Here is a 19,945-nt window from a genome sequence, read left to right as displayed (position 1 = left end):
GTTTTTCTCTTATCCCGGAATGTTGTGTGGACTAGCCAGACCCTCCTCCGCGGCACTGTGGAGTCTTGGTAGACTTTCTGATTACCCTGGAACTATTGGGGCTAAACAGCTTTTCAGCTATTTTTAAACATGCTGTTTTGAGCATCGAGAATCGCATAGTTTTAGGCTAAAAAGAGAAAAGAAGGGATGTACCGCATCTGCAAATATTTTGAGTTTAAATGAAAGATTTTGGGGAGAAGTGAAGTAAACAGGATCAGGAACTAAGATAATTTATTGAGGGATTGAGGTAAATTGAGATTATATATACAATATGGAATTATGCTGCTTTAACATGAATTTAGCAATATTTTTTAGCCATTTTAGCTGTGTGGCTCTGGCAGGATTGGTCGGTCCTCCACTTTGGTCCACACTTAAATATCTCAACAACTCTTTGATAGATTATCATCATTCTTGTTTTACAGACATTCGCAGTCTCGTGAGGAGGAATCCTACTGACTTTGGTGATCCTCTAAACTAAACTATCAGTCGTAGCACATTATTTTACATCTGACATGCAACTCCCAGCTCCTGCATTGATCTTCTTGTGAACCTAAATAGCAGCAACATAGGAAGCGGCAGTAAACTGCATTTGGGATTGACAGCATGATTGAGAGCATGGGAAGTGTTGATGCTTTCTGGCTGCTTGTCCATGTCCAGCGTGTTTCTACCCTGAGGGCTCAGTCTTAAGTGGTTGGTTATGGAGAGAAAGGCCGTTTCATTTTGTGGGACGGGACTGTTGAACATTTCTTGATTGCAGACATTTTACACCTCCTAGAGCATGAGTTTTAAAGAATTAGCAGTTTTCCAGAAAGCCCATGCTTCCCTACAATCTAAATCAAAATTTAGAAAAGCTCGCACAAAAGTCAAAGAAATCGATAATTACAAAGGCTGAATACAGTTCTTACAGTGTAACTACCATGCTTTACAAAAGACAACACAGCGCACAGTTAGCGGTACCTTGTGCAGGTGCTCTTAAGAAAACCAATTGACAGTGCTCATAGGTGGAATTCTGGCAAGGGATCATGCCGTTGTCTTGCTGATGGTTGTGGCGCTTGCACAGAGCCTGAACAATGCTTTCATTCAGGCAAGCGTCAGAGACGAGCATGGATTAACAATAGGAAGCACTCCCACACACACAGACCTTGAACCACTGAGATGAATTCAGGTATAAAAGAGTGAAAGGCAACAAGCTTCTTTCCCTTCGGGGGGAGGGGAATTCACAGCTGGTTCAAAGAGAACAATACTTTCATTCAAACTGATTTACAGACAGAAGGAGAAAGAGTAGTTTTAGTGCTTACATAATTTCCTGATTGAAATTCATCATTCACTTAAGGCTCTGACTGATGGGAAAAGTTACGGTTAATAAAACCTGTATCCAGAATTTGATGCAGCAGTATGGTGCATACGTTGGCATTTCTTTTCAGTAATGAGCTTTATATTATTGTTTTACTCACATTAAGTGGTGAGTCAGTTTTGATTGTTTTAGGTTGTGCGTTATGTGAGATGATTTCTCTTTGTGCCACATGTGGTGGTTGGCTGACAGTTTTGTCTTAATATTAACTATATAATTATGATGGTGTAAGACCTACTGTATAGAGCACCGGAATAGACTATGTCTGTATTGCACTACTGTACTAAAAAGAAAGAGATCTGATTGGCTTCAAGTCACATTTCAGGTTTAAGAAGTTTTGACTTGTCTGTCTGTCTCTGTAAGGGCTGGAATAGTCTATATCCTCGATGTTCCACTTCCGGGATTGTTCCGTTGCCGACGGAAATTCCGCCGGATTTCACTCATTTAGGCTGGATGTCCGTCACCTTCCGCTTCCTTTTTGTTGGCATTCTAAACTCCGGTGGATTTATGAGGACTATGGTTAACTGCTCCTCAGATCTCTGCAGGGTAAATCCAGACAGCTAGCTAGACTATCTGTCCAATCTGAGTTTTCTGTTGCACAACCTTTGAACGTACTCATGTTCCACCAAAAGAAGTTTCTTCCCGAGGCTATTTTGCAGAGGAGCCGATGCTCCGTACAGCGATTAGTGCCGCCCAAGACATTTGCGATTGGTTCAAAGAAATGCCAATAAACCAGAGCACGTTTTTCTCCCATCCAGGAATGTTGTGTGGACTAGCCAGACCCTCCTCCGCTCCGCAGCGTGTGGATGGTCTGGCAAAGCGAGACTATTATGATCCTAACCCATTCTTTCTTTAGATGTTTTTAAATCACATTAATAATCTATTTGACGAATGTTTTTGTTGTGAGTGCTTAAATGGATAAAATGCAGTTTGTGACCTATAATGATTTTAGTTACAAACTCAATGCAAAGTTGTCGTAAACTTTTCTATTGAAAAACACCAGCAGTGCCCGTATATATTTCTTCCATTACTATACTAAACAGATATTCTGCATCAAAGCCAAAACCACTTAAAAGCATGTTTTCTTGATTTGACTTTATTTGTCCAGCATCAAAGTAGAAATACTTGAGTCATACAGATGATTGCCTCATGTCATTGTAGCTGTATTTGTGCAACTTGATATGGCGAACAGATAGCAGTAGCCAAACATTGTGATCAGATCTAAAGCAACTTTTGGACACGTGAAAAAATGTGGCACTTCCTCTGTGATAACGTCACAGCCAGGCATGACCTCAGCTGATCCTTCAACTTCTGTTTGGGAAAGAGCTGATTCACATGCCACACAGCACTAGCAACAAGCAGGTAACCATGGATACACTGCATTGGAAACCCGTCTTTCTCTTCTTCTTGTCTTCACTAGCCTCCCACTCTCCTTTACCGTTTCGTCTTGACCCCCTACTTCTTTCTTTCCAGCCTATCTTTCTCTCAGTGACACTCTCCGTCTCCCCGTCTTTAAAAGGATCGGCATTCTTGTCTGCAGCATGCATAGTGGCTGCTCAGACTACAGTGAACCAAATCCCAGCCGGCAGTCACTATGGCAACCAAGGGGCCAAAGGAAGAAAAAAAAAACAACAGCATCCCATGCTCAGACAGTGGTGATCTGGTCTACCACTCGGGTGCTGTCGTTCATTTCAACGCACTCCACCTCCTGTCTCTGCCCCTCTCCCTCCGGCCGCTGTCCCTGGCTCTTGGAGGGAGGCAGAAAGGTAAGGAGGGTGGGCAGGAACGCAAGCGTGTGCAGGACCGAGCAGCCGGCCGTGAGGGTGAGGCAGCGAAACAGTGTGCGTGTGAGGTTGGAGCGCACAGAGCTAACAGGCACCAGGGCGGCGCTGTAGCAGATGAGCGTCTGTAGAGAGGGAACCCCGTGTCTCTCCAGCGCCACTCTCACCCAGCGAGTCCTGCTGTCGCCCTGACCCGAGGCGAAACCGCAGAGGAGGGGGCCACTGGAGTCTGCCGAGTGTCCCAAGGCTGAGATCAGACACAACACAGACATGCAGTCCAGTTCCACGCCCCACAAGGTCATGAAGCCCAGCACCCCGAACTGGACGGAGAGCAGGGTGAGGCCCAGCCACACGGACACCAGCGGCTCCATGACGGCCAGCGAGGACAGACCCAACAGGAAGAGCACCGCCAGCAGTGAGTGTCTGAGGGGGGAGCTGACCGCTGCAGCGTAGCGGTCCAGGTAGACGAAGGAGGGGTTGAAGATTAGGAAGCGGACACGAGAGGTCAGCGACAGGCGCCGCAGCGTGTCCAGCAGCACTGACATCTCTTCCCGCTTGTTCTCTGTCGTCTTGGCCACCAAGAAGATTCGTGACGCAGCCACATCGGGCTCCTCGCCCTGGCCGCGCTCCGCAAATATAATGTCGTCGGCGAAGTGGGCGAACTGCGGCTCGCGGAGGAAAGAGTGGCGAAGCGTGTGGGTAAAGTTTTCCCGCGGCTGGCTGGTGGACTGGTTGCGATCCGACAGGTAGTTCAGGTAAGCTTCCAGCCAGCTGATTCGCTGGAAGCCTTTGGCGTATTCCAACAGGTCCCGCTGCACCGAGGCATTCCAGTAGGGGGCGCTTTCATAGATGTAAAATCCAATGACAGGGGAGTACGAGCTGAAGTAACGCTGCTGGGCACGGGTGTACAATACTGTCGCTGTATCCATGGCAACCAGTGCACTGGGGTCTGAACCCTGGGTCACCTGTCGATAACAAAAACACATTTGTTACACAGTTAAACAATGTGTTTATTTTGAATACATGTACGTGAGTGTGTCTGAGTCTTGTGTAAAAAGTAATTTTTCACAGGATACTATCCCCTCAACCACCACACAGTGACCAAACAAACTGAGGAACAAAAACAAACATCTCAAAAAAAACATTGGAAAAATAATTGGAATTGTATGATGTACCAGTAAATCAGTAAATATTGACAAAAATGACTTTTATGACACAAATATGAAGCTATGGTATACTATGATATATGCTTATGTACCAAAACTTTTTTTTTTAACTATTAGGAGCTACATGATCATCCGTCATTCGGTGAGTGCAAAAATTATAAAACTAATTCAAAAATGCTACAACTTCTGGAGCATTTGTGCTTTTAAGTGTATTAGTCAGTTTACATGTATGGACATGAAGCTTTTATTCTGAAGGATTCATGCTGATTCGTGCATGTTTCATTCAGAAATGTGTGTCTTTGATCAGTCCCTCCAGAAAAACGCGATTATGCGATCGCATAATTCAATGCATAATCAGCCAAAGTCCGCACATTTATGTGGGGGCCGCATTTTTTCAAATACGCCGCACTTTCGCCGCATAAATTGCAGATTTCTGCGCAAAATATGCGGGGCTTGCATGATTTCATAATCCCCGCAATATCTTAGCAGAAAGTTGAAAAATGTTGCGTTTACTTCACACAAGAGCAGCCACGCGACGTGAACATCATCGAAAAGCTGCAAACCCCACGATGAAGCCATGATGAAACCGCAGTTTTTGCAAGTTCCCGCAATTTCATCGCATAAAATTGCATAAATATCCCGCATATTCCATCGCATTTTTTAAGAAAACGTGCCGCATAATCAAGGATTTTTGCCTGCAACAATTACAAAAAAACGCATTTTTCTGGAAGGACTGTTTGATTAGTTGAGCAGAGCGATGACAAACCGTATATTGTCTAAATGAGGATGATTGCAATCTGGTAGTATAATACGAGGCCACTCGGATCCTAACTCCCCCCCCCCGTAAACATTCTGCTTCATGATGAATCACGCACAAGTTGAAGGAGCTGATGGGATTACATTTCACTGAAATTGTACCTTAATAAATAAAAATGGATTGATTTGATTGATTGATAATACCGTAACAAAATGACAGTATTTTTTTGCCTCACCTGCAGAAAGCCCATCAAGCCAAAGGAGATGTAAACCAGATACAGCAGAACCACAAAGGGTTTGACGTAGGTGTTAGTGATCCAGTCTCCATAGCAACGCCTCACACACCCCAGCAAAAGGTGAGAGTCCTGAGGATTAGGTTCCGTGTTAGCTGTGGAATGTGTGAGTGGGAGTGGGAGTGGGAGTGGGTGTGGGAGTGGGTGTGGGTGCGTGTGTGTGGAGTTAGCCACATGAACGTGTCCATGCGCAGCAGTGTTGTTCGCCGTGTGTGGGTGTGTGTGCGCATGTGTGAGAGTTAGGTTAGAGTTTGGCGTTTGGGCGGGACTGTGATCGACCTCATGTGGTGGGTTGGTTGTTTGAGCCTCGTCCTGGTAGCGCGTGTACATGAGACACCTGTACCAGGCCGGTTTAGAGTCCAGCCGGTCCGGTTTGGGGACTCGCCGGCAGAAGCAGCCATGTCTGTACCCGGTCTCTAAGTATCCAGTGAACACCAGACAGGAACTGTAGAAGGACAACATGTAAACGTAGCTGATGGTGACAGACAGTGTGGCGGTGCGGCAGAAAAGCCGGACAGCCTCCATGTTGGTGAGCGGCGAGGCGGCCAGGCCCAGGGTCATCAGGTGGAGCATGGTGGAGCCGGAGAAACGCAACATGACGTCCTCGAAGACGCTCGCCACGCGCTCCTTCACATGCTGGTCCTCCCGGGTTCGCCTCCATGACGACAGCATCTCAAAGGAGCCGAAGAGCCCATGTCCTGGTGGGAAACAAATAGGAATGGAAGTCGAATGAATGAAATGAATAGGTTGGTTTAAGGGGGATTGTGCTATAATACCTACTTAACTCCAGACTTTTCCAGAGGTCTCTTTTTTTGATGCTTTTGGCGCTTTTGCCAGTGTTTTTGGCGCTTTTTTTTTGTTGGAGTTTAACGCTTCTTTTCACTACCATGTATAAACACCACTAACACCAACTTATTACAACTACTTTTACAATTATTTTTGGAATTCATTGGTCAATAATAATCCTCATTTATAGGAAATCCTATCTAATTCTTGAGTTAAAAAAGCAGAAATTATGAATTAAAAAAACATTAAAGGAGGGATAATCACAGAAGGGTATATGTCAACGTTCAGTGAGGATAATGTTTCGAAACATTTGAAAAAAAGAAGTCAAATGCTAAAAAATTTAATAAAACACCCAAAATGCAATGAAAGTAGGATTCCGAGCGCTTTGTATGGAATCATCCATGTTATTTTTGGGCAATCAAAATTAGGTAGTTAAAAAGAAACCCATGTTTCTGATATGGACATTTAGAAAACGGGTCAAATTTGACCCGAAGACACACAAGGGTTATAATAACAACTGATCAAATGACTGAATGATCAAATGAATGTAGTCTGCAATTCCCTGAAGCACTGTAGAGCATTTGAGCTTCTTTCAGCTCGTTGTTTTGGTTTTACAGCCTACAATTTTACTGTTTTGCTCAGTCTCTAAGCATAAAAACAAGCTCTTTCCCAACCAACCTGCTTCCTTTCCCTAGAATGCTTTGATTGCTCGCCGCTTTCCTCCAATTTAGTCATTTTGAGCAATCACAACATTGCACGAGGAAGTGCAGTAACTCAGCCGGCCTGCTTTTGAGCAGTTCTCGCTGCATAATGTCACACCTCAATCCTGTTTAAAGCAGAAATATGTGAGATGACAGATGTAAGACACCATGGAAATGCAGTCTTCCTGTGACTTCAACAATCTTGGTTGAGAAATTGGAAAACTTTGAAGCAGCTGGACATGAGAATGTAACTTTTAAACCAGTCAGTACAGTTAATAATTAATAATTTAATATAAATAATTACATATTTAAAATATTTTGAGAAGAGAACAAGTTATTACGAATAATCCGACAGATTTATAGCTTCAAACATGAGCAATATCATGTAAAGAATACATTGTTGATGCTGTATTCAATAATTCACATCAATTTGATTTAAATGCACCACCTCCATGTTCATGTGCATGCACATACATGTTCAAATATGTGCAGCAGATGGTTTTTAATGGTTTCCTCTATCTTGGTTGCCGTGGCATCCATGAGTCACCAGTGACACATGTAACCCCCCCCCCCCCACACACACACACACACACACACCTTCACTCTAAAGTGACCTCACCATGGCGAAACACTTAACACCTTAGCATAATGTACCGACACTTCAGGCGTGGGTGCAACTGCGAAAGTCTGCTGATCCGTGAGAGGGGGTGTGTGTGTGTGTGTGTGTGTGTGTGTGTGTGTGTGTGTGTGAAAGAGGAATAAGACAGTGAATGACAGTAGAAGAGGTGGGGAGGTTAATGTTGCAGAGAAAAAAACAAGAGCAAAACGAGAGGCTGGGGACGGCACTTCCCAAGGATTTTGATATTTACCAGAGCTTGAGAAAGGCTAATGTGCACTCCTGGACGAACACACACACGGACACACACATTTAGGTCCTAATACAGGAGAAAATAACCATTACGATAAGGGTGTGTCCTTTGGTCAGAATCCTTTCAGAGCCTTGATATTACTGTTGAGTCATAAAATGGATTTCAGATACTGAAAACTGTTGGTTATGGAAACAGTTTCACAAACATGCAGGAGGATAGGGATAGGTTTTACATTTTGACATTTTCAATATCGGTATATATAATATAATAATATATATAATAATATAATATCAGGTATATGTCACTATACCTTACATTTAGGTACCAATACCAAAACATTGCACACACAGCTATTTTTTTTCAATACCTCACATTGAGGAATATACTGTAAACATGTTAAAAAAATAGAAATAAAAATAGTTTTGCTGGGCCCAAGGAGAATTCATCAAATGCCTTCTTTTGAAAGATTAAAATATATTTAACTTACAATATTATAAAACAGAGAAAAGCGGCAAATGATCACATTAGAGAAGCTAGAAGTATGTCAATCTTCTCTTAAAAAAATTACTTGAAACGATAAATTGATCATCAAAGTTAGCGATTCTTTTATTTTTATATTATTTTTATATTTTTTATATTATTTTATATTATTATTATTATTATATTTTTATTCTTCAATTATACATCTGACCAAACACATGATGCCGGTTTTCTGTACGACACATTTTGGAAGGTTAAACGTTTTTGCGGTTCCCTACCACAAAAACTTGACATCATTTAGATGTTTTGAATATGAACTAAGTTGTAAATAAATCAATGCACAAATGACAAAAGATATATTGCCTGTTCACCCCACTCCCGTCTGGGAGGCGTCTCAGGTCTCTCCGCACCCGTACCAGCGGGTTCAGAGGAAGCTTCTTTCCTGCGGCTGTCACCCTACTGAACTCTTGCTCTGCATCCCGGTGACCCCCCCCCCCCTCCCGGACAATTTGCACTACCCTACCCCACCCATACTGCTCTATTTATTTATTTACAGATGTACATACTGTAATTACACCTATACATAGCCATATTACTGCTCTTCATACTATTCATCCTGCACATATAATGTTACCACACTGCACATAGCTGCACATACTGTACATATCTGTCTATACGGTTCATTCAGTATATCCATATTTATTCTGTTTTTCTTATTATATATTCTGTTAATACACTGCATATATCTATATCTATATTATTCTTACTGCTAGTATAATGTCACTGCTACTACATTGCACATATCTGTACATGTTGTTCATACACTGTTCATATTACATAGCCATGTTTATTCTGCTCTTATAACTGCAATATATTTCTTGTCCTGTCTATGCACCACCTGTCTATACGTGTATATCGCATTGCACGTTTCTGCTTTTTTTGCACTTCTGGTTGGATGCAAACTGCATTTCGCTGTCTTTGTACTTGTAGTCTGCACAATGACAATAAAGTTGAATCTAATCTAATCTAATCTAACATTAAAATTGTGTCCCAAAGCCTTTACATAATTAACTTACGCCCCTTTGTTCACAAACACACTCCTCCTCAATGATGAAATTATGGAACAGGCTATTTTTTGCTATTTCCCCCATCAACACATCGCTTTGTCTTTTGTGCCAGATTTGCAAGTTTATAAGCCTCCATGGTATGTGAAAACATGTCTTCTGTCTGAAAGAGAAAGATGCTAAATGTTGTCACAAATCCACATTTTGAAAACATTAAATACTGCATTTCTCCCTCTTCCTCTCCTTCTTGCTATCTCTTTCTGTACAGTATATCACACATTTTTTCTGTCTCCGACTTCATTATGAAAACCCTTGCCTGCCTTCCTTCCTTCCAACTACAATGTAACATCATTTTCTGCTAAAAGAATCCTTATCTCAACCCCCATTTGGAGTGATATTTCATCGAGCTTCCTCTCTGTCTCTATTCCCCTGTCTCTTTGCTTCTCGCTACAGTTATTTTAAGCCTAACAGCAGCCTTTCCTCCTCCACATCACAGAGTAATTATGGTATAGACTGCACATGTGTAGCAGTGGTTATGTGCCACACATCCTACAGTATTTAGTATGCATGCACTTGAGATAAACTGCAAGTACGCCTTCACGCAGATGGTATGCATTTTCATTTTGCTCCTAGTTTGTTGAATTCTTATTTACTGTATTTAAACTTCTTTCTGTTCGCTTTCTATCCCCTTTCTTCATATTATCTCTGTGCACACATATGAACTGAATCACTAACTTCACTTATTAAATTATTATATTATAATTATTATTACATTTCATAGCCCCTATTCCACATGCAAGCTGCTGCATATTGAAGAGGCAGTTTCCCTAAACTGCTGAATCAATCACTGTGGCTTCAAGAACAGAGACGGTTTGTTAATCTGATGTCTTGCTTCAAAAAAGTTAATTCCCAAATCACTATCAATGTATTTGGGAAAAAAATAATAATATTTGCCTCAAGATTATCACAGATGCAAGTGTACAAGTGTAGTAACACTGCTGCAGTCTGTGTAAGACTTATTTTCTCATTAAAGTCTTTTATTTCCCATAATAAAAAAGGATTTGCGCTCTCTTGAGGATTTCGGTCATGAGTACTGTGACGTGGTCGCCATCATCATCTCAAATCTGCAATATTTCTATGAATTATGGTTCATCTTCAGAACAAACTCTGCATCTCACATGGACTATACTGACCTTATTAAGTGGTGATGATGTGATCGATCCACATTAAATACAGTTTCTTCATTGCTTCATAAAATTCACTGTTTCTTCTATAATTCATTAAATCACACTGTTTTCAGTGCCACAGCAATCCCTCTGGCCTCATGTTGCTTTACATAAAAATGAATAAAAAAAGAGAGCGCTGGTATCGGATCAGTACTTGGTTGACCCTGAGTTGAGGACCAAATCTCCTTTTATATACAATAGTCCAAATCTTAACTTATACTCTTATAAATGTAAAATAGTGTCAAACCTTCTAGTTCCAACTCTGGATTTATTCCAGACTTCAAGAATCCTAACTTGACAAACTACTTTTTTAGAGCCTTTGGATTAAGTTTCTGCCTCCAGTCAGAAAATGTATTGTTAGTGCCAAGTCAAGTTCATGTCCTGCCACTTGTCAGTCATTTTGATGATCTGTCTACTTTGAAATGTTATTCAGCCTGAGGCTGGCATCTGCAAAACCCAAGACAGGAACTGAAGAACCAGACAGTAAACACAGCCACTCTGAGATATAAAAGCAATGGCAATGTTCACCGTGGCTTCCACCTGCCATGTGTAAGCTTCACTTTTCTTTGATTTCTCTGTGCTCTCCGTTCAACAACCATAGGTTTTCTAAATGTGTACAACCAAAGATATCCTCAACCTAAAATCCATTTCCAGACAAATGGAGGACATAAAGAGTTAGACTTTAAATGTCAAATATATCTTGTGTTTTTGTTATTTTACCATCAAAAGTGTTCATTTTAAACCTACCAAGCATGACGAAAGGGATGCCCAGGTACGTAGAGTTGTAAGTGGCCCCGGTCAGGTTGAGTATCCCAGCAGCAGTGAGGCCTGACAGTGTGACTGACAGCAAAGCCAGCAGTCCCAACCAGGGTTTAGACCTCACACAGTCCCTCATAGAGCAGCAGAGGACGGCCAGCACACCGCACGCCCCCAAGCTGGCCAACAGGGGGCGGTGTGCCAGCACAGAGGAAAACTGGAAGTCAGTTCTCAGAGAAGAGGATGTAGAAGGGTACAGCCCCAGCTTAGGGTGCAACGCTGCAAAGTGCTGTAACTCAGCACAGAAGGCCTTTTCCCATTGGCTGGCCACCCGCTCCATCAGGCTGCCATGTGCTTGGAGGTAGTAGGTGAGCTGCAACGCCCTGGCAGAACGTACACCTTCTCCCCTGGCTCCTGTCCCCTGACCTCGCACCGCCCCGCTGGGACCCCAGCCCTGCACGCCACCCAGCTGGTGGCCGATGTACGCCTGCCGTCCGTCTGCCAGCTGCGTGATTGGGTAGCGCAGAATTGGGACAGAGCGGTTGGAGGTGCGAGCTGATTGGATCTCCTCCATGGCACGGATGATGTCATCGATGATGCAGACGTTCTTGTCATCGGGTAGACAGAGGTAGGAGAAGGAGTAGTTGTAGCTGTTGACACCTGTGGCCGGGACCGTCACCTGCATCTGGTAGATCCGCTTGTGGAGCTGTGTGCAGAGAAAATACACAAAGTTAGCTTCTCAGTTGCCCAATTCAGCTGGAACAAACTGTGGCAAGGGCAAAAAAAAAAGTCCCATCAAAGTTTTCCAGTGACCAGCACAGTAAAACTCAAAGTGTGTGGCTCATTCGCTTACTTTATGTGCTTCCACTTTCGAGCTGTTTGTTTGTATGAATAAGAGAAAGAGATATGTGTGTGCGTGTGTGTGTGTGTGTGTCTTACTCAACAGAGTAACAATAGTGGTATCAGAATCCTCCTCCATTTCTATGGCAAGAGGACATCAGTGCCAGCATCCACAGAAGTGGTTACTAAGCAACAGGCCTGATGCCAGTCTCTGCCACAGCGAACATGGGCAAAGCTGTCTGGGAGGGAGGGGTGTGTGTGTGTGTGTGTGTGTGTGTGTGTGTGTGTGTGTGTGTGTGTGTGTGTGTGTGTGTGTATGTGTGTGTGTGTGTGTGTGTGTGTGCACGTAGGAATGTCTCTTGATTAAAAAAAACGTTTTAACTTCTTTCAAGGCACCATCCTGTTGTAAAATTGATCAATTCTTCATTTCATTTTTGTAGCTTTTTACTGCCAAATTATACCAATCGTTCATTAATTAATATAGTTCTCAATTTCCTGGTAGGACCGTAAAATTCCCAATCCAAGTGTCTAAGATCACTAAATTAACTTTAAAGGCCCAATCAATATTTTTTTAGGTATACTCACATAAATAATTGTATTTAAATACAGTAAATTATTACAGTATAATTAAATCTATACACATTTTGTGTTTGTTAACTAATCAAGCTTGAAAATTTAGCACTGATTTACTCAACACAAAACTATACTGTTAATTCCTGTTTTATAAAACCTGAATTTGGGAGTTTTTATTCTGTTTTTATTTTTTTATTTGTTATGGCGAAGCAGCACTATTATCAATATTTACATCAAGGTTTGCACCTTTGACTTCAATTTGTTTTTTAATATTCAGATTTGTGATTTCTCTGACTTATAACTATCTGGTCTTTAGAGGGTTAAAGAAAAACATCAGCTCCTACAACATGAACATCTTTAATTAAGACTGAGAGTCTACAGTCATACTAGCAGCTCTATGAGGCTGCACGCAGGCACACAACTTTGAGCTAAATGCTAATGTCAGCGTGCTAACATGCTCAGGATGGCAATATTCATTGCTGATATTTAGCAGGTAAAATGTTTACCATTTTCACCATGTTAGTTTAGCATGTTAACATTTGATAATCAGTGCTTAGGGATGATGGGAATGGCATTTTGCAAGTTTGTTTGTGGTCATAAACCGAAGTATTGGACACAAAATATTTGACCTAATCATGGTGCTAGAGGAAAAGTCAGGGGATCACCAAAGTTATTAGCATTCATCATCTGGGAAGCATGAATGCCTGTAGCCAATTTTGAGCCAATCTATCTGTAGATGTTGACATTTTTTTATTTGATAAGTAACGACTTAGATCTGCTTGTGACACTAGACGAAATGTCAGGAGATCACTTAATGCAGTAAGCATCCTTTGAGGACAATGTCTGTACAAAATGGCATAACATATATCCAATAGTTACCAAAGTAGTGGACAGAAGGATCGACTCTGACTCTTGTGGATGACTGGATACTATATGTGCCATGACACCAAGGTATTTCCACCACAGATAGGACATTTATCGGAACAAGAAAATTGGCCCTCTGAACAACAGTGTCAAAGCAAATTGTATGCTTGATATTTGTATTTTGACTTCTTCAAAATCGAAGAGCAAGGGCGTTCGACTCACAAATGCTGCACAGCCATTAATATGGCCTAATTAATCATATTTATAATGATATCCATCATAGAGGAGTTTTCAATTGCATCACTGACAGAAGCTTAAAAAGACCAGAATTCAATGCAGTCATTGGGTGTGACTCACAATTCTTACTCTTGCTGCGAGTGGTGATCCTGTCTGGCTATCACTGCTATTGCTGTCTCATGCAACAAGTTCAGAGCTGTTCTCACGGGGTTGTTCGATTGCATTTTGGGAAACGTAGGAACTCACAAACTGATGCACAAGTAGACAAGGCACGCTGAGAAGGAAAAGTACAGAGTCTCAAAACTCACAGATGATATGTAACAGTGTAAGATTATGTAACAGTGATTTCTTTTCTCTCTCTTGCAGCCTGTTGGCAGTAAATGATGCACAGCCCTAAACTTGCCTGTCTCTTAACTGTGTGATTTCTCTATGGACCAACACTGTGGTCTGGCTAGATGCAAAGTGGATCACAATAACCACATCTGACAGACAGACACACACACACACACACACACACACACACACACACACAGAAATATGCATGGACAGTGAGTATATGTACACACAGTCTACACAATACATCTTGGTGTCTCAGAGCTATTAGTCTGCAAGCTCTGATTACAACTACATAACTTCATGAAATAATTTAGCTAATTGCTCCAGGGGTGTCAAACTAATACTCATAAATCCATTAAGGAATACCAACGCAGAGACAGAGGCCTCCGAGCTCCAGCTAACCCCGCTTTGTAATTAAAATGCCCTGCTTCATAACTATAAAGGTTGTCGGGGGTTATTTGAAATGGGTCTGTGTTGTTCTGTGTAATGACTCTCAATCACTGAGAATGAGGAGGAAGACAGCTGGCATATGTGCTCAGGCCTGCAGACACTGACCTTTACCACTTTGTGTATTTCTGAATGGGATTAGGAATTGATTTGTTTTTAAAGTTGGATTCTGCAGATGCACTGCAGCCTCATTCCATGACGTAGGCTATAGACCGTGATTTTAAAAAAAAAGGCACAGACAGAAATATTACCTTTCCAGTGTATAAATGTGTTTTTAGTTGGCATTAGCCTGCATCAGCTTCTAAACCTTAGAGTACTGACATCACTGATAGTGAGCATATGTTGGTGAGTGTGTCTTGTGCTCTTGAACTAAAAAAAGACATTTAAAATGTTCAAATAATGGCCATTATCTTGCCCTGGTTGAAGGCTTTATTACGTTTCTCTGTGTATATGAATATTATTTCATTTTTATCAGCTGTATTTTAGGCTATATTCATGGTGTAACTTAAAAGTATATTTTATTTTTTCTAATTCACTCATGAATTTGTTTACCAGGACCAGCACCCACTGAAGTAAATTGACGTTTTAGAAATTGTTTGGAATCAGAGCTACAGTGCGTGCGCCTGCCGTTCCCGTGCATACCTTTAGTATGGTATCCAGATGAACCGGGTCCAGCACGCTCCCCTTTCTGGTGGTGACGATCACGCGCCCGTAGCGGCCCGGCGTTTGCAGGTCGGAGTAGAGCGCGTGCTTGGAGCGGTTCACGGGGAAGAGGCTGTCCACCAGGTTACCCTCTATCTTCGCCAGGCTATGCTTCGGCGCGAGCATACCCTCCACGTCCTCCTCCACACGGTACCGGCTGAAGCTGGCCCCCAGCAGGATGGAGAGGAGCACGGGCGTGGAGGCGAAGAACACCGGGTGGCTCGCCACGAACCGGCCAAGCGCGTGGAAGGAGGTCCTCAGGCCCGCGTGCAACACCTGGCGCAGCATCCTAGCGCGTGGCCGCGGCTCGAGCCTCTCCCACCGACCGGAAAACCCCGGAGCACTGCCGAGCATCAGGGGCTGCCGGACGCATCGATGGCCTGCGTCGCTGTGAGGTGGAGGTGAGGTGACGCCGGGTCGTGGGAGGATTTTTCCCCCCGGAGCAGGAGGTCACCAGCCGGGGAGAATCCAACCCTCCTCCGGTCACAGGGGCGCCCCTTTCCCCGGGGTTCGCTCATCCGCTGGAATAGCACAAAGAACAGAAAGCTTCTAAATGAGGCTGCGTTTCTCTGCTCTGCGGTTAGAAAGCATATTGATAGCCTACTTTACATGTAATAGCCACTACCGTGCTGCCTTCAGTGCCTTCTGCAAGCTGCATGGCTCTGTGCGCAACAGAAAAACCATCGCAGAGCCAAAGTGGTCTCATAATTACACGTGTTACTTCCTCCGAAAAACTGACGAATGGTTTGAGTAGTTCTGTTTGTGCACTCGGACAGGTTGCAGAGAAGACACACAGTTGCACTAAACTGAAACCAGGTTGTAGCCTACCTGAACAGGAGAACGGGGGGGACCGACCCGGTGATGACGGAGATCATCTAATAAGACGCATTCAGACGTTATCCTGCCGACAGTCCGTGCGTCCAGCTCCACCCTACACCACCAAGTCACTACACAACCTGATGGGTGGTCAAGGTGGGTGGGAGTCGCGGTGTGCACGCACCGGGTATGCCGGTAGAGCTGTTGGTCAGATCAGCCTAATCTGGGTTTTCTCTGCGGCAGAAGGCTTTCTGTCGTCCGTCCTCTTCTCTCCTCATCGCCCCGGTGGTCTGACGGAGCCCCTGTTCATCCGCCACCGGGCTGCTCTCCCAGCAGCTACAGCTCTCCTCGTTGGGAAGGCACGTCACTAATTACTGGCTTTCAAACCGGGGACCGATCTCTCTCTCTCTCTCTCTCTCTCTCTCTCTCTCTCTCTCTCTCTCTCTCTCTCTCTCTCTCTCTCTCTCTCTCTCTCTCTCTCTCTCTCTCCTGCCCCGCCTCTCCGCGCAGCTACGATGCAGAGAAACAAACATAGTCCATACGGACTGAGTGGCAGCGTGTGTGTGACAAAGACACAGAGGTATCTAGGAATTTATTCGAACATATTCAAAGTGCAGCCAGCATGTAAAAGCGACATGAAAGCCGGCTGCACTACTTATTTCTCCCCTTACTGTGTGAGTGTTGTTAGAGTAGGCTAGGTCTACTTCAAGATGCAAAAGGTTATTTCAGAATTAGTGCAGGCTAGATATTTTTCATAATATCCTATATATAGATAGCGTACAGTTGGCAGGAGCATTATGACTGCAGGATAAAAATTCACATTTGATTCTGTGACATCTGTGCAACTTCTGTGATTTCACTCGCACAATTGTGTAGCCTACAGTACATAGGCCTACATAATATGAAATATCCTTAGCATTGTTGCAGACGCATGAAGCATCTCTTAGGTTTGCTTTTGTGTAGCATGTTGCCATAGAAACCAGACACATTACTTTCTTTTTTTACAAGCCACCCTGGTTTCCATGGCAATAAGGATGCCACCCATCCCCCCCCAAAAAAACACATACTTTAGTACACACACACACACACACACACACACACACACACACACACCTGCTGTCTCCCAATCTGCTTATGGTGTGGAGGTGCCTGACACAGTGACATGACATTAAAAGCAAAAGAGAGAGAGAGAGAGAGAGAGAGAAAGAGAGAGAGAGAGAGAGAGAGAGGACAAGATGTGAAGACAATAATGAGTACAGACAGCCTGAGATCACACTCTGCCTGTCTGTCTGATTATCTGTCTGTCTGTCTGTCTTTGTATTCAGACCCATGAAAATCAAATAGCCAAACAGTCTTTTGGTCTGTCTGCATGGCACCAACTAATGGCTCCTTTGTCTCCCTGGATATCATAAATTAAAGGCTGTTTGGATTAAAAATAGAAAACCTTTTCCTTTATTCCCTCAGCATGACAATGCTCAGATTCATAAAAAAGAATTTGTCTTTGGTGGTCTGGTGGGCTTTGTCTTACATGGCAAATAAATACCTAAATAGATTTTTTTTTAAATAAAAATAAATATTACAATGATCAGGCTATAACTGACAGCATGTGCTATATTTGACACACAAACTGCTTAACCAAGGAGTGAACACATGCAACTGTGGGTTAATCAGTGTGCTAAGAAAAACAATATACCCATGACCAATTTTTTTTTTTATAAGATAGAAAAAAAAGCTAAAAAACAACAAGAAAAAAACATCTGCTTGCATGTTCTAATCTGTTATTCAATTAAGCCTCAATTAGCCTTTAATCCCCATTACCAGTCCAGTGAGAGATGAGCGGTGAAGGAATGAATGAGTAAGTGTGTCCCCGGGGAGGAAGGAAGAGCAGAATAGAAAATGAAAGACTGCAGAGATATAGGGGGCTCGGGGCAATTTCTGATAACAAAAGTACTAATTAGTGTCGTAAAATGATTTATAGAAATCAGAATTGTGTGTGTGTGTGTGTGTGTGTTGGTGTGTGTGTGTGTGTAAGAAATAGAAAGAGGAAGGTGGAGAGAATGGATAGAGTACTTTGAAAGCGTGCCCATTTCTTTCAGGCTATTTTCTGCACCTACACAGTCTAAGGGGGGAAATCCTTCAGGGGTTGAAAACTGTAGCGCGGCACACACACACGCACACATGCACAGAGGCATACAAGATTGACAGATGAGGGAAATAGTAAAGGCAGCAAAGAGGAGAGCACCTCTTGTGACTTTACTTTTGACAGGCTGTCATTTTGCATGTCCATATATGGCTTCCACATTTCATTTGCTCTCATGTTTGTCTATCTGCATGACATCTTGTTTCCATTATTAAAGACGGCTCTATAGACGCAGAGTTGGTCATCGTGAATAACGCAGCTCTCAGCTGCTACTCCTCCGAACCTGGCCACCATCCCTGTCTTCCACCCCTCCCATCCCCCGATCCATCTGTTTTGGTGGAGGCCATCCATTAATAAAGACTCTGTCCCTTCATTTCTATTTTCCCTCCTTCTGTATTATTTATTTACCCATCTATCCAGTTATGGTGGGCAGAAATAGTTGCCGGATTGCCTTCTTCTTGGATGGAAACTGAGAAAAACTTGATTTTGTCCAAACCTCTTATATCTCTTCCAGATATGGAAACATGTAATCCACTAAAGTTTATAACTTTTACGACTTAAATATTTAAATCAGAATAAACTTTCTGACAACCACTTAAGCTGCCACAGTAACATTTAGCAGAGGCCGTGATTGGCAGCTCCTCTAATATAAATGAAGCAAATTTGCTGGGTGTAGGTGTTACAGCAGCTGAGTCAGAGTCACTTCAAATGCAGAAAACCTGCCTGATAAGAGGAATTTTTTACACTCCAGCCCAGAAGAGTCAAAAAGTGATGGCTAGAGTTAGACAGAAAAAGCCTGTAAAAGTATTTCTTTTAAATGCTAATTACTGTAATGTACTACTCGCATTAAAACTTTTCATGAGCCCATTTAGGTTGCAAATCTCCACCTTTCAGACAGAAGCATTTTTAATACTTTCCTTCAAAATAGTCCAAATAGTTTATATTTCATATTTTTACGGCCTACATTATCAATGGTTCCCCCTTTTTCAGTCAGGTTATATAACCTTACAGGATTGTTTCCATTGTATTTTTTTTATGTGTAAGCATAAAGTTTGAGTGGAATTATATTTTCCAAAAATATATCATCTTTAAAAAAAATGTTTCAGAGACTGTATATCGATTAAAATGCCAAGATTTTACAGTAAACACACACAACCAACCAACTAAACTAAATCGATGCAAATTAACATAAATCAGTGCAAAATTTGTCAACTTACTTAGCTTTTGTTTTTTTAAAGTTTTGGTTAAGATTATAATAAAACTTGTTCATTTATTTGACCACCCGGGGGCAGTAGAACAAGCTGTAAACACCACATATTGTCACGTTTTCAAGCGGATATGGCAAATGTGTTGGCAAACAGTTGCTCCATCCGTAGTCTCGCATTGCCAGACCTTCCTCCACAGTCCTGCAGAGGGGGGTCTGGCTAGTCCACACAGCATTCCGGGATGGGAGAAAAACGTGCTCTGGTTTATTGGCATTTCTTTAAACCAATCACAATCGTCATGGGTGGTACTAAGCGCCGGACGGAGCCACGGTGCCGCTGCAAAAGGAAGGAACTTGTTTTGGTGGAACATGTGTACGTTCAAAAGTTGTTTTAGTCGTGGAACAGAAAACTCAGATTGGACAGATAGTCTAGCTAACTGTCTGGATTTACCCTGCAGAGATCTGAGGAGCAGTTAACCATAGTCCTCAGAAATCCACTGGAATTTAAAATTCCAACA

General features: G+C 42.7%; 1 protein-coding gene across 2 annotated transcripts; it reads right to left on the bottom strand.

Annotated features, from left to right (window-relative positions):
• Positions 1-2,468: 2,468 nt before the first annotated feature.
• On the bottom strand, positions 2,469-16,503 carry ptchd1 (patched domain containing 1). 2 transcript variants are annotated; one of them, XM_031297660.2, is made up of 5 exons: positions 16,096-16,503; positions 15,208-15,788; positions 11,260-11,974; positions 5,330-6,084; positions 2,469-4,136 (listed from the first exon to the last, which is right to left on the bottom strand). In XM_031297660.2, exons 2-5 carry the CDS (start codon positions 15,619-15,621, stop codon positions 3,036-3,038), a joined length of 2,985 nt encoding a protein of 994 aa, XP_031153520.1. In that variant the 5' UTR covers positions 15,622-15,788; positions 16,096-16,503; the 3' UTR covers positions 2,469-3,035. The 2 variants fall into 2 exon arrangements, with proteins under 2 accessions (XP_031153520.1, XP_031153521.1); XM_031297661.2 differs by having other exon boundaries at positions 15,208-16,503.
• Between the last annotated feature and the right edge of the window lie 3,442 nt (positions 16,504-19,945).

The sequence above is a fragment of the Sander lucioperca genome, chromosome 23, assembly GCF_008315115.2.
Source record: "Sander lucioperca isolate FBNREF2018 chromosome 23, SLUC_FBN_1.2, whole genome shotgun sequence".
Taxonomy (NCBI): Eukaryota; Metazoa; Chordata; class Actinopteri; order Perciformes; family Percidae; genus Sander; species Sander lucioperca.
Note: the sequence above shows the minus strand (reverse complement) of the source record. Positions and strands in the feature narration are given on the sequence as shown.

Bases quoted from the DNA above. Each gene is read 5' to 3' on its own strand.
- ptchd1 (XM_031297661.2), bottom strand. From the start codon at position 15,621: ATGCTCGGCAGTGCTCCGGGGTTTTCCGGTCGGTGGGAGAGGCTCGAG. The intron at 6,085-11,259 runs GTAGGTTTAAAA...GTTTCCCACCAG, and splicing joins CATCCCTTTCGTCATGCTTG to GACATGGGCTCTTCGGCTCC. The intron at 4,137-5,329 runs GTGAGGCAAAAA...TGTTATCGACAG, and splicing joins GCTTGATGGGCTTTCTGCAG to GTGACCCAGGGTTCAGACCC.